The 14,980-nt window shown below is 42.5% G+C and overlaps 1 protein-coding gene across 15 annotated transcripts in view; it reads right to left on the bottom strand.

Moving 5' to 3' along the window:
* Window positions 1–1,099: 1,099 nt before the first annotated feature.
* The window catches only part of SVIL (supervillin), a 122,695-nt gene continuing 108,814 nt past the window's right edge, over window positions 1,100–14,980 (bottom strand). For all 15 annotated transcript variants that reach the window (XM_060248197.1, XM_060248196.1, XM_060248195.1 and 12 more), the window contains 10 exons: window positions 14,689–14,965; window positions 13,478–13,629; window positions 11,674–11,779; window positions 10,042–10,249; window positions 9,604–9,737; window positions 8,716–8,871; window positions 7,447–7,590; window positions 3,425–3,546; window positions 2,602–2,757; window positions 1,100–2,100 (listed from right to left, as the gene is read on the bottom strand). In XM_060248197.1, the coding sequence (XP_060104180.1) occupies window positions 2,014–2,100; window positions 2,602–2,757; window positions 3,425–3,546; window positions 7,447–7,590; window positions 8,716–8,871; window positions 9,604–9,737; window positions 10,042–10,249; window positions 11,674–11,779; window positions 13,478–13,629; window positions 14,689–14,965 (1,542 nt within the window). In that variant the 3' untranslated portion in view covers window positions 1,100–2,013. The remainder of the gene's footprint in view (window positions 2,101–2,601; window positions 2,758–3,424; window positions 3,547–7,446; window positions 7,591–8,715; window positions 8,872–9,603; window positions 9,738–10,041; window positions 10,250–11,673; window positions 11,780–13,477; window positions 13,630–14,688; window positions 14,966–14,980) is intronic.

Consider the following 14,980-nt stretch of genomic DNA (forward strand, 5'->3'; position numbering starts at 1 on the left):
CATTTCAGTGCCGTAGAAATCAGGGTTCAAAAATTTTGCTCAGAATCAAACAATCCCTACATGTTTAAAATTGGCAAAGGCACATTATGCTAAATGTACATTTTAAAGGTGGCATAAAAGCTTAGGCAGTAGCTTTGCAGTGTAGTTCCAGTGACAACCAGCCAAAATTGCAACAGAAAATGATAAGCAGGTAAACCACAGCTGGAATCTGGACTCCAGCACAACTTGATTTGGCTCCTATTTTGCCCCGACAAGTTTTAGACAATGTGCCTTAAATACTGTAAAAGCAAAGAAGCAAGGAGAGACTGGGGATATTTCATATACATTTTATTGCATTGCTATGCTTCATTCAGAAATGGCATTGCCAGCTTGCCTCTTGAAGGAATGATTCAAAACACATGTTCATTCCTCACCCCAAAATGAAAACCACAAACCATCAGAGCCCAGTGGCCCTCAGTCTTCTTTCAGGTGATGCGCCTTAAGAGCTAGGGCTCAATGTGCAATTAGGATCACACGATTTATTCGTAAACTATTTAGTAGTCCAATCTGTGCTCCTGAGATTGGAATCAGTGGCACTGGGGGAGAGGGAATCTTTAACCTTTTCTCTTTGTACCTTTCTCCAGCATCAAACGTACACCCCGCAGTTGCAATTAAGCTCTGCAGGAAGGCAACTGTATGAAGAAATTGGAAAATTGTAAGCTGCTGTTTGCTTCATCGTATCTTATTTGGCCCTTGCCTTCTAGGAAATAAGAAATCCCTTCTAGTACCTGGAAGGTGACCATCCCTAACCTAGAGGCTGCAATGTGCATGCAGACACCATTGTGTTGTGCGCAGGGAGTTCTCATGAACACTGAGGAATCTTTATTGCTTTCACAGAAGCATTTTCTTTGGCCAAGGTCAGCAGGAAGTGATGGTGCCCACTGCGTCACACGCACAGACTTTATGTTAATTATCCAATACATTTCTCTGCACCAGCTATTGGACTTTGGTCACACATCAGTGAAAATATTCTCCAAGGTTATAATGTGCAACAAGATGGGTTTCTGCTGTGGGTTAAGCTATCAGGTATGCTGGATGGATGAGAATCGGGACAAGTCAGTGCATTGCGAAGAGTTTATTTGGAAGCTTTTGCTTTAGGTCTTCATCACAAAAGACGTTTCATGTTTACAGCAAGTGATTAGGAACTGAGATTTTTTTTTAATTTCTACTGTTATAAAAGTAGAGCATAGGAGACTGTTCTGAGCCATGTTCAAAACACAGACTGATATTTTTGTATATAAACTGTACACAAAAAAAAAAAAACCAAGGCACTATACATTTTTGGATATCAAAGTATATCAAAGTTTGATTCAGAGAGTTTCTCGAGAAACCCAAGTGATAAATACAAACACTTGGTTCAGTTTTTTAGCACCTGAAGTAGCACTGTGACCAAAACCATGGCCCGTTGCAAAAAGAAATCATTCAGGATGCTCAAGAGGAAAGTGTAGTGGTGGTTGAACAAACTTGGGACACACAATGGCTCCTTAGCCAGCTACTTTCCTGAAGCCCTTTCTCGACAGAAAGTCTTGAATGTGAGTAATACACATTTGCATTGTTAAATACACCCTTGTCCTATTGCGTTTTATATAAATATAAACTCTTTTGAAAATCCACAGCTTTAACAAAGGTAACACTTTACAAAGAGAGCATTTTCCCAGCTCAAATGGCAAGTAGTGTATGCAGCCAAAAGGAAAGTCGCAGCAGCCTACTGTGAAAAGTACAAAGAACAAGACTCATAAACATTACCCACCCTTGCAGTCCCAAAAAAAAGGGGGATAGAGAGAGGTTGTAAAGAGTTCTCTATCACATTTACAATATTATGTTGTTTTGGAGTAGGCAGTAATCTAGCAACTTCAGACCGTATCTCGTTTGCTTGATGAAAACTGATGCAAACCAACATATTGTTAACAGCTGCTGCACTGAGATGTGCTGACTGGGTCTGGCAATAGCCCGTGGCTACCAACAACGCGCTGATCAGAAGAGTCCTTTTGCCTTTTTGAGGTTCACCTGTTTCCAAGAAGGCAGGCTGTTATACTCTTCTCTGGTCATTTGCAATGCAGTCTGTTGGAAAGAAAGCTAAAGCATTACCAACATAAAAATACATTTGGTGGGAACTCGTCTTTGGCATTCCCTTCCCCTGGGAATTATGCTTAGTCCTCATTCTAGGCCTTCCATCATCATCTACTGTATTTCGGTTAAACAGATTTTAAAATTCTATGTTAAATAATGTTTACTGCTTTATATGCTTTTTTGAATTTTGTTATGGTTATATTTACGTTTTATCAATTTGGGCATTTCCCTTAAATTAGAGAGGTGGCATAAAAATGCCCTAAATAAATAGAATCTAGAAAGCAGATTGGTAACAAGTTATAACATACGTCATTGGGCTGAAATTGTTTTTGAGCTAACTGATTTTATTGTTGATTATTTGTCTTTTCCTGCTGTGCATCGCCTAGAGCCCGGCGTCAGCCAGGATGAGGTGATTCATGTTCAATTAATAACAGCAACAACAACAATAAATGAAAGCACAAAACACAAAGCTTGCAGGTTTTCCCCATTTACCTCAAAGTCTTCATCTGAAAGGTAAATTTCAAGTTTTAATGGATCCACACCCTCAGGGAGAGGCCTTGCCAAGATATCAGCCAGTGGATACAGCTTTTTGCACAGCTTGGACAGCACATCTTCAACAAGGATTATCTGATTTGAAGCTTCAGCATCCTAAGGAAAAGATGAATTCAAAGAGAAGCCATGAAGAGGGAAATGCATTAATGCAGGGGTGGCCAACGGTAGCTCTCCAGAAGTTTTTTGTCTACAATTCCCATCAGCCCCAGCCAGCATGGCCAATGGCTGGGGCTGATGGGAGTTGTAGGGAAAAACATCTGGAGAGCTACCATTGGCCACCCCTGCATTAATGAAATTCCTCCAAGTTGCAGTACCAGGCTGGATACAGCCCAGTGGTGAGTTTTCCCAATGTATCTGCATTCCAGCTCCCCTGCCTTACTCAGGCAAAGTTGTGTTTATGGACTGATCCCATTTTGAAGGGTAACAATATTCAGTATCAGTGTGAGTCCAGTAGCGCCTTTGACCAACAAGATTTCTAGGGTATAAAGTCAAAGCACCTTTCATCAGAGATGAGTAGGAATGGTGTAAGTAGAGCGGCCTTACTGGATCAGACCAGTGGTCCATCTAGTCCACCATCCTGTCTCACACAGTGGCCAACCACTTCCTCTGGACAGCCAGCAATAGGGCACAGTGGCATTGGTTGCTTGTTTCTTCCCCACCCCCAATTAATCCCCTTGATTATAGTACTACCTAGCGGTGAAGCACCCACAATCTCGAACTGTGCCTTGAAAACCAATAAAGAAGATATGAAAGCTTCCATTACCATCTCTGTGATCTCTGCAATGTCTTCCCTGTGCTCCCAGCTGGGAAACATGTTGGTGAAAGTCAAGGGCTCAAGGCCAGCATGAATTAAGTAAGATTTAGGAGGTTTCTTCACATTCTTTCCTATACATAGTCAAAGTGCAGAGAGAGAGAGACAGAGAGAGAGAGAGAGCAACGATCAAAACAAATCCTGACAATCTCCCTTCCTCCCACTTTGACAAACTACCCTCTCCTGTAGAAAGTTTTAAACTTTTTAAAAGATGCACATCACAGGCACAAGCAGTAACCTTGTACAGAGGTACAGCACTGGCTGACCGAGCCCAAAGCTATCTACTTGGGCTGGCCTCAGCTGCCCTACTGCAGCTGGCTCAGCACTGTACATGGCAGCAGACAGATACAGGCGCCTATCCTCTTCAGTATGGGCAAGAGCTGTGCACAAACATTAACTGCTATCACTCAAACTTGTGTCTCCATGACCGATTTCCCACTAGCCTTATGCCGCTCTCATGCTCCTCTTCTCGGCGGGGCTTCCATCAGATTTCACACTCTCTGCCCCAGGGCTGCAACTAGCTCTGCCTCTTTCACGCAGCAAACAAGATCCTCTAAAAATCAGTTTCTGTTTGTCACACAAAAAGGCGAAGCTAGTTGCAACCCCGGGGCAGATAGTGTGAAATCCGACAGAAGCCCTGCCGAGGAGTGTGAGAGCGGCATCAGGCTAGTGGGAAATCGGTCCATATCTTCACCATCTCTTAAAAAAAAATCTCCCACTGTTCAGGCATCAGAACACAGTGGAGGAGACCTAACTTTCTATTGCAAAAGGACAAGTGCCATTTGTAAGAATGTCTTTAAACATGAATGCTCACACACAAGTAGCACCGAGTTAGTGACAACAGAGATGAAATTCAATGCCTTATGTTCTTCCAAGCTAGAACTATGGAAACTGCTTGAGGGTGACTGGGCTGCCCTAACAAAGACAGTATTTAACACAGCAAACCGGTCAGTTCAGATGGCCACTTCTCCCTGCCCCACACTCTCAGTTTCCTTGAGGGCATGCAACTCTGCTGAGAGATGAGACTGCAGAATTAAAGGATCAACAAGTACTGCTATTATATAGGGACAGGCACCTTGGAGGATGATTTTATTTTCATTGTTCCTTTGCATTTCATACAAGCAAAGTGCCCACCATTATGGCCTACATGTATGCATACATACACACACATTCAGAACATGTATATGATAAGGATAATTGTCAATGAGGAACACAAAACTAACTGCACCACTTTATAGGATTCCTGCCAAAGAAAGCTGGACCACCCTGTTCCAGTGGAACTTTTTTTTTTTTGCCTTCATTGTGATGCTGTTCTCATGTGAATCACTTTTAACAACTAAGTCTGGAAAACAAATTACTATGTTGTATTCAAGAAAATAAAGCAACTCAGTGCCAACACGAGCTGAAAGATTAAATTTACTTCCATGCTGTTTCCACTAAGAAGAAAGCCTTGCATATTCTTTTGACCCCCATCTTCATCTGTGTAGTCCTACCTATGGCCGAGGACCTGCCTACCTTAGGGACCGCCTCTCCCCATATGTTCCCCAGAGAGCACTGAGATCTAGTTCTCAAAATCTTTTTAAAATCTCTGGGCCAAGAGAAGCTAGATTGAAAACAACCAGGGAGCAAGCCTTCTCAGCAATGGCCCCCTGATGGTGGAATCAACTTTCAGAGGTGGTGCGAGCCCTGAGGGACCTGAATCAGTTCCGCAGGGCTTGCAAAACCACCCTCTTTCAGCTTGCTTTTAAGATAGAACCCGGCTAAACTGACCTGTAGCCACCTAACCATCTTATATACGACTGTGAACTGTAGCACCTTAACTTAATTTAATTTATAATAGCTGTTTTATCTATTTTAACTAATCTATGTAACCTAATTGTATCTTAATCTGTTTTGTCTTGATTGTATTTTATTCAAATCATGGTTGTCCCATGTCTGTGAGCCGCCCTGAGCCTGCCTTTGGCAGGGGAGGGCGGGATACAAAAATAAATTTACTTTACTTACTTTACCTCATTCTGGGTTGTATGTCATGGTTTGTTGGCCTCTATAAAATTGTCTTTGTAACCAATAATACCTCTAACCAATAACATCAGTGTGACTGAATGCTAGAGAATGGTCTTTGCATATGATGGCTTTTTATACATTCCCTTATTGGTTCATATTCCACTGAAAACAAAGCAGATATATCCCTGTTCAACAGGAACATCCATTCTGATTTGTTGTAGGAGATGACCTTTGACTCTTAAGTAAGTTATGGCATACCCTTTTATAGGCAAGAGCCCAATTTCATTGGATGAGTGAAGGGGACTGGAAAGCTGGTTAAGTACAAATATACGAGTTCAGAAATAGCAATATGAAAATACTTGTTAAGGCTAAGAGAAATGCAAGAACATGACACAAAATCTAAGGATAGCCTGCATTTGCACAGTGCATAAATTTGAAGTGACAACTATTACTATCACCTGGGGGACAATTACTTCTTTCTCATGGAAGAAGCATCCCTAATCATTATGTACCCCCAGGAAATCATGTCAAATTAGCTAATGAACTCTAATCCAAGAGCTTCTCACTAAAGTGCCCCCCCCCAAAAAAAAATACAGCACACTTAATGTCAGATACAGAACATTCAAGGAAACCTTAATCTCTCTGGACTTTTTGAATGTCCAGTCACTATATTTACACTGAAAAGGCTTACGGGACAACTGGACTCAGCTTAAACACAGCTGTCCCAAATGCAGTTATTAGTAGGGTTCAGGGTTATGCAGAGACTTTGCTTGCTTACTGGAGCTCCATTCTTCATTGTCTCTCAAGAACATCCCAGAGTACCTAACACACAGCTGAATTCTCCTCAGAGAAGATGAGCAACACAGCAAAGCTTGCAGGGATATCATCTTCACCCAACAGATACGAAAGGCAGTAAAGAGAGAAGATCTTCTCTAAGAGCTCACAGACACCACTACATTTCTTGGCTTTCAGTCTCTCTACAGCCTTAGCAAAGCCACACTGGCCAGCTGACTTGTCTTGCAGAGGTCACAGGGCTGCCAGGTTATGAGGACAATAAAATGCTACTCTCATTCAAGTGCTCTTTACTACTAGTTAACAACAATGACTGTAACTGCAGTTTAGGATCAGTACAAGGAAGCTGTATCAAGATTTAAGCTGATAATCTTGGACATGCTAGGTAAAAGCCTTAGGGCTGTTGAAAAGGGTGGAACTCCTGGATATGCAGTATTGCCACTGAAAAGAGCAGAGTTTCCTCTGACACTGTTAACACAATGCTTCTGTTAATACACAGCCCAACTGGCCCCTGTTCAGATAGCAATCTACCAAGCTTTTCCCCTGACTTCATCGGCTACTGCTGCTAGGGCAGCATAAGGCACAGAGCTCTGCTGGATCAGGCCAGTGGTCCATCTAGTCCAATATCCTGTCTCACACAGTGGCCAACCAGTTCCTCTGGAGGGCCAACAATGGCATAGAGGCCCAAGCCTTCCCCTGATGTTGCCATCTGATGCTGGGTTTCAGAGGCTGACTGCCTCTGAATGAAGAAGAGAGAAGAAGAGAAGATTGGATTTATACCCTGGTCTTCACTACCCAAAGAAGTCTCAGAGCAGTTTACAATCTCCTTTCTCTTCCCCTCTCCACAACATACACCCTGTGAGGTAAGTAGGGCTAAGAGCTCTGACAGAAACTGCCCTTTCCAGAACAGCCTCTTACAGTTATGAGTGACCCAAAGTCACTCCAGCAGTTGCATGTGGCGGAGTGGGGAATCAAACCCGGTTCTCCTAGATAAAAGTCCGTGCACTTAACCACTACACCAAACTGGCTCTCACCTCTGAGGGGAGGTGAGAAGTTCACAGTAGGGTGTCTGTTCCTCCCCCTCACACTTTTTTTCTTTCAGGTCCACACCAAAATCTTGCCCTGGAACACATTTCAACATGCCAAAATAACATGCCATTCCCTCTGCTCAGTTCTACCTTTGCAGTACTGGAGGACTGTCTCCATTGCACATTTCCTGTCTGAAGCCCATCTGATTCGGGCAGATCCTGCTATTTCATTTTCCACAGGCCACCAGCCTTGCCAGAGGTACACTTCATGGTGATTGTCAACAAGGAAGAGGGCTGTTGAGACACAATAAAAATTCGCTTCAGCAACACGGTCAATCATATTTTTATTTTCACAAAGCATTCTCATTGCTTGCATGCCAGGAAGTCTTCATAAATGGCCTAGAGCCAGGCAGCAGTTATTTCACAGAGTGCAGGACAGAGAGGGATGCTCTTGTGGAGGAGGTCACTCCCTCCAATAAATGTGCTGGGGCAGGACAATCATGGAATAGCAGGGAGCACTGTCATGTTGTACTGGCTCTTTCAAGGTCATGCAACCTCGGCTACCTCAGGCAATGCACAGGGAGCCATACTGTTCTCCCTTGTTTGTTTCATTTCATTATGGACTTATATGCAAACATGTTGGGCGCATGGAACTGAACTGTTGTCACAGTCAAAGTGGAACATTGACCTTTCCTAAGCCATCTGTGTGGCCCAGGATTATACATGCTGGGCTGGGATCCAAGGCACTTGGTTCCACATCCCACTTTGACAATAGACCCATTGTGCAGCCCCCGGGGCAAGTCACTCAGTCTCAGTTCTCTATATCAAAAATGAGAACAACAACTCCAAATGTGGAGCTTAAGGTGCCACATATTTGGTAGCCTCAAACTTATCAATGTGTCTAGCAGAAAAACTGAGGTTCTAAGACTTTTTTCATGTTCTACATTTGGAATGAGTAAGATGCTTTGTAAAAAAAAAAATCACAGTAGGTCCCCACTTCGTGCTCCTCAACATTTCCCAATTTTTCCATTAAAAAAAAATGAGAATGGCCTCAGGTGTTTTCATACTACACACTTTGAGTTTTAAAAATCTGGCCTTAAGAACAATTGTACTCATTCTAAAAGAGAAAAATACCTCATAAGCAATGTTTCCTCTAAGCTGTAGAGTCTTGTGAGCAAAAATTCTACTTTGTGAGCTACTGGCATTAAAGTTGTGAGCTACTGCATAAATTAGTGTGCTTTGGGGGTCATCCCTCCTGAGCTAAGACAAAAATGTGTGAGCTGCAGGCTAAAAATCGGTGAGCTAGCTCACACTAACTCAGCTTAGAGGGAACACTGCTCATAAGTGGTTCTCTTCAGCATTTCCCCCTTGAATTTCCCCCTTTCCCCCCCATGGGCCCTTACATCTGCTTGCACTGACCTGGCTGTGGTGCTGTGTAGAGATCTTCCTGCAGGAATGGCATAGAATTGACCACTGACGGGTCCCTAGCCGGGTAGATGTATTCGGTGGCTGAAAATTCACCCGATGAACTACTGAGGATGAACAGGCGGGGAGTGAAGTTAAACTTCCCAGGATCTTTTAAGAACAATAACAAAAGTATTTAAAGTCATCTGATTAAAGAAAATATAGATATATCATAAAGATCTTATTGATTAATCAGTTAAAAAAAAACCCACCATCCAAACACAGTCCTTTCAGTTGATTTTTTAAAAACCCTAAATTGATTAACCTGACAGATCAATCAACTAATGCTTTATTTGTAAGTAATGGTAAGAGGCTATTCTGTTACTCATGGTATGTTATTTTAACAGAAAGGAATACAACCTTCCTAAAAAAAATTATATACAAAGTTTCTTCTATGCAAATATAAGCGTACCCCCTCTTTTTCTTGCTTCCAATACCTGGGGAAAAGTCAGTCTCTATTTTGAGTAAAAGTAGAATATATTGGGGTAAATTTTTGCTGATGTTCTGTGTTGACTTAAATCTTGGCTTTCAAGTTGACAACCTAGCCTCATCTATTTCAAAGGCTGGATCTAAATTACAATGGCAGAAAGACACTGATATTTCTCAAGTTTCATATAGCAGCTGGTTCATCCTAGTTTCAGACAGCCACTGATCCCCAAATACTAATCTTTCATGTATTACTAATCTTTCATGTATTACTTTGTACAACTGCTACAAATATTGTTTGATACTAGGGCAAACAGACTATTATTCCGTCCTTCCTGATCCTTAAACAAAAGTTATTAGAATTCAGAATTCTAAGATGTTTAAATGACACACACAGGAAGACCAAGCACACCTTACCTTGTAGCATACAGTCGTAGGCTTTCCGGTCCCTCCTTCCTAAGGCATCCCAGAATCCCAATGGCTCTGACCCTTCATCGCATTCATGTATTGTCACCTTGCTACTGCTGTGCAATCCTGCTTCCAGTGGACATCTGAAATGCAAGACACATCCCCTGGAATCATTGCAAGCTTGTGGTGCTTTGTAATTCTTATTAAGAAAGACTTGCTCTTGCTGAAAACCTGAGACAAAGACCAGCAACCAACCACTTGCTGGTCTTCACCATTTTCCTTGCTTCTTCATCCATTCTTCTAAAACTACCTGAATTTGGCAGTTTAGTTGCATGTTCCGTAAATTCTCCCAATGTCATCCATTACCCAACTCTCATAAGCATTTTATAGAACCTGCAGGCAGACCAAACCAAAACCCTTTGCAAGAACAACAGCATTGCTACTTACTGCTCTTTTATTTTATTGGCTGCCGTTCTTCCTACATCCTTTGTGTGAGGCTGGGCTTTGCAGCCATGCCACAGGTAAATGAGGGCTTTGTTGATGTTGAGAACGATCATCGAAGTCCTGGACCTGAGACTGCTACAGTGGCAGGCTACTTCAAGCAAATTTCCTTCAACCGAAACTTCCCCTCGTACACAATACAATCGCCAATCACCTGTAGTGGGGCATGGACAGTACAAGCTCATTAGCCATCACCAAGGCTGCTTCCACAATAGGCTATTGTATCAGGTTGAGAAAGATAAAAGGGATGAGTTGCAGGGCTTCTTGTGAGTATGCAAATCGCTGTTGATGACCCCCAGACAACCGCCCCCCCCCCTCAGGCTTAGCTGTCCCCCCACTAGAAATCACTGCTACTCCAAACTATCAGGATCAGCAAAGGCGTATTGTAAGCACACTACCAAAGTGTTACTTAGAAGTCCACATTTGTTGCCTTTTCTGTAGTCAAAGTCTAAGACTTAATGAAAAAAAAATGAATGTTTAGTTTTTTCCTCCATTAAGTGTGATGCTGGGGTTCATTTCCAAGATGCTTCAGAACTGCTTGCTCAGAGCTGGCAAGTAATCCTAACTATCTAGGCCAGTTGTAGCAAATGGAACTTTGCACATGACATTTATGACTTCTCCTGAGGGCTTTTTTTGAGCAAGAACACACAGGAACACAGTTCTGGCTGGCTTGGTGTCAGGAGGCGTGGCCTAATATGCTAATGAGTTCCTGCTGGGCTTTTTCTACCAAAAAAGCCCTGCTTCCCCATATATTCTACATACATTACAATATTAATATACTGGCTCATCTAGTTCCATATTGTCTATTCTGGCTGGCCACGGCTCTTCAGAGAAAAAGGTCTTTCACAATACTTATTTCCTGAGATCATTTAACAAGCACAACCCCCCACCCTCACACTGCTCTTTCATGTTTACTATTTCATTTCCTAGTTTTGAACTGTGGCATTCAAAACTGGAACTAGCAAAATTAAATCTGAGTGTGTGTGAGGTTCTGCCAAGTAACACTCAGATAGACTGTGGCTATGATTACATAAGTGAAGATTTATTAATATGTTACAAGTGCAGACCTTTCCCTTATGGAGGCCTTGCAAGAAGTGAAAGGAAGAGCTGCAGACAGCATTAAGTAATTCAGGAAAGCATAGGCTCCCCCCTCCCTGTTCTTATAACACATAACTCCTCACAAAACAGTTCACAGGAATGCATCTCCTTATCTCCCAAGAAGGGTATTCCCAGCCTCAGTCTCCAGATGGTGGAGATGAAGAAGGGGGAAGACCCCCACATTCACAGGCAGCCACCAACATCTCTGCTGTGAGAGACAAAACAACCTTTCACAGACTATCCCCAAAACATTGCATATTCAGCACACCACAACATCATAACATGCTACATAGCAAGACAGTGACAGTCACATGTAAAACCACTCAGGAAGGAAGGCATGACAGGAGATATTGTATGGATCCTGACAGTGTGCTTAGATGATATATAGAGTAGATGAAGGGAAAGTATCACACACGACACAATCTTTGCTCTCTAACAAACATGTGGGAGGGAGGGGAACTGCAACAGGTATTGATTTACTCTGTGTATTTTCTTCTTCCTCTTCTCTTCTCCCCGCATGAACAATCATTCCACCTTGAAAGCACTGGAGAAAACATGGTGGCTCTTTTCCTTGAAGAACTTGCACCTGAAAAAAATCACAGACTTGTTCTAGAGCTATAGCAAATTAAGGCTAAGGATGCAAACTGACTCAGAGGACTGTGCGTAAAGATCATGTTACAAGATCATGCAACTAGCAGACCACTAACCAATAGGCAGAAGAGCAATTTGTTCAACAATGTAACTATATCTAATTCTGAATGTGGTCCATAAATGTGGATCAATAAATATGAAGAACAGGTCCACGCAAAAAAAGGGTCATTAAAAATATTTTTAAAACAATCTTAGTGAACCCTCAAAGTTTGCAGAAAAATCTGAAAAGTTTTTTTTAAAATGCAACTGGGATTTACAAACAAATAATTACAATATGCGGCTGGATTATTTGTCAGAGATGCTTTAGGCTGATCCTGCATGGAATGGGGGTTTGGACTAGTTGGTCTGTATGGCCCCTTCCAACTCTATGATTCTAAACCTCCACACATAAAGGGAAAAAATAAAGTATTGGGATGGTATGTCACAAGATCAGATGTCATCTTGGGAGCTGCCTAGCAATGTCCAAGATACAGTTGCGTGGGGGGGGGGGAGGGGTACCAGGAGAGTACAAAAGTAGTGAAGGAGGCAGGGACTGAGCACTGATGGTATTTGGGTTTGGAGGGGTCTGCAGCCAGTTTGGAGCTCAGCAACCCCCCCAAAAAATCAACAGACACTGCTGCATCAATGAGAAGAAGTTGGCACTGAGAGCTGACTGTGTTCAGGCTGAGAGGAAGCACCATGATTGAGCTGGGCTTCTTTCCAGCTCAGACACAATGGAACAACACTCCGGTCTTGTCTCCTTCGGCTGCCACCTCGTTTTCCTCTTGGTGATGAGAAGGAGGTGATGGGAAGGGGGAAGAAAGAGGAGGGTGCAGAAGCAAAAAAAAATACAGGAGGAGCGGCTTGGAGAAAGGCTGCTGGAATGGGTGTTGGTGTGTGTCAGAAGTCAGATGAGAAAGCAAAGAACAATGAGAGAATTTGCCCACAAGTTTCTTACGGGTCTCTGCTGGATCTAGTTAACTGAGTTGCTGGAAAATATATTGGTGCCAAAGTACATGCTCAAAGGGCTAATTCTAGTCTTCCATCTAGAAGAATGAATATTGGCACAGCACAAATCATGCAAGTCCAGGTGTTCGCAAGCATGATGAAGGATGTGCAATCAGTGTCTCTGCAGATTTCCAAGAAACCAAAGTATTATTCTTACTGCCAACTCAGGTGTCACACTGGACTTTTTAATGTGTTTTAGACCTGTCTTTTACTGGCATAGTTCCTCTCATGGGACATCTAAGGCATGTAATACTTACATTTCTTAGCCACAACAACATCTGCGACCTCTAATGCTTTGCAAGATATACTGGATGTCACAGACTTTGCTGTGGCTGAGACTGAACTCCTGTCTCGTAAATGTAAATGCTGGGGAGGACTCCATTGGTGGGGAAAGTTACATCTGAACCAGCCTTTATTCTCCTCCTGTTGACCCTGAAGTCTCCATGACCATTACTCTGCATCTACAGTGCTTTTCTCCCAAGTAAATTTTGGTCTACTACTCTTGCAGCTCTCAAGAAGCAGAACTCACTCCTTTGAGTTACCTCTGCGGGTGCAAGACAACAGCACTAGTCAGTCACCATCTACCCATGCCATGATGGAGTACCAAGGATGAAAAGACCCTGAAAGCCCTGGATTGTCCCCTCACCTGAGCACCCCTCTCCTCATCCAGCTCCACAGTCATCAGTGCAGAGGTTCCTTTCTCACTGACGGTTGAATGCCTCCCTTGCCAGAAGAAGTAAACACATTTTTCTTTGCCAACAACTCTTGTCTGCTGGTCCCCCTTTTGCCTGCTTCCAACTGCAAAACAAAGTCACGTCAAGAGAGGCTATGAATTGTGTCTGCCCAGTCTAATCACATTTAGGGCTAAGGTGAGAAACATTAAATCAAAAGGAGTGTTAAGTGTTCCTGCAAGGAACTGGCAAAGATACACACTGGAAACCTCTGTGGATTGGCCTGGTGCCCACTGACTTTGCTAGAAGCAAATCAAGGCAATTATGGTATGCATACAGTCTTCAGCACCTTCATCATGCTGTCAGATTAAAATAAGTGATGCGTGTCACTTTCAATTTAAACTAGTCTTTGACAGCTAGGCATATTTTTAGGATGCTGAGTTACACTGGAAAGAACTATAGCTGGACAGAAAAAATGGCCCAGAGTGCAATTCTCCTGAGCAAACTTTTAAAGAGTTTCTAAGACACACAGGGATGGTACAGGGAACATTACATTACTGATATGCTGGTTCCATAACTACAAAGAACATGGACCCAAGTGGTGAGTTGAGGGGCAAGAACCACACTTTAATTTTTATTTATTTAGCAAATTTATGCCCCACCACTCCCTCAACAAGTGAGGGCTGGGTTGGCTTACAAAGTAAAATACAATTCAGTAGACAATCTTAAAAGCAGCAGCAACAACAATGATAATAAAACACAATTTAAAACCAACCGTATAAATGTCATATTAAAACATAGCTGGTATTATTATTATTATTATTATTATTATTAGTGTAACCTGTTTTAAACACCATTTAAAAAAAACCAGAAGACAGTACATCTGACCCATTTTTAATAGGTAATATAAAAGCTTTTTGTGTGTGAGATGCCTGTCACCTGCAGGAAAAAAAAACAGACCACGAAGGATCCTGTGACACCATAATGACAAACAAAAATTTATTTATGTTCATATCCTGCTCATCTTCTGAGAAGCAGGCCGATTCCAGCAACTGATATACATAAAAAAGTAAATCAATGCTGATGTGCTTGAATAGCTAAGTGTGTCTCAAAGATCAATGCTACCTGATTCAAGCACCATCAATACCTCATTACGGAGAATTCCAAATTCCAGTCTTGCACTAACCTGAAGTGCTCACCAGATATTTCCACTTGACCACATACGTGTCTCCTTCATGAAACTGCCCAATGCTTTGTTTAGGGAGCCGGCTGTAATCAAATTCCAAGATATGCCAGACATCCACAGAGACGGTGATAATCTCAAACTGTCTCCCGTCGTCTCCCTCAATTAATCCATAGCCACGACCAATATTCATCCCCTCTAAGATTGTCCCGACTGTGGTCTGGGGCACAGGTACCATTCGCATAATGTCATATGGTTTAGCGTCTGACCTAGTTTCATCCTGGAAGAAGACACA

This window comes from Heteronotia binoei, chromosome 10 (assembly GCF_032191835.1).
Source record: "Heteronotia binoei isolate CCM8104 ecotype False Entrance Well chromosome 10, APGP_CSIRO_Hbin_v1, whole genome shotgun sequence".
In the NCBI taxonomy this organism is placed as follows: Eukaryota; Metazoa; Chordata; class Lepidosauria; order Squamata; family Gekkonidae; genus Heteronotia; species Heteronotia binoei.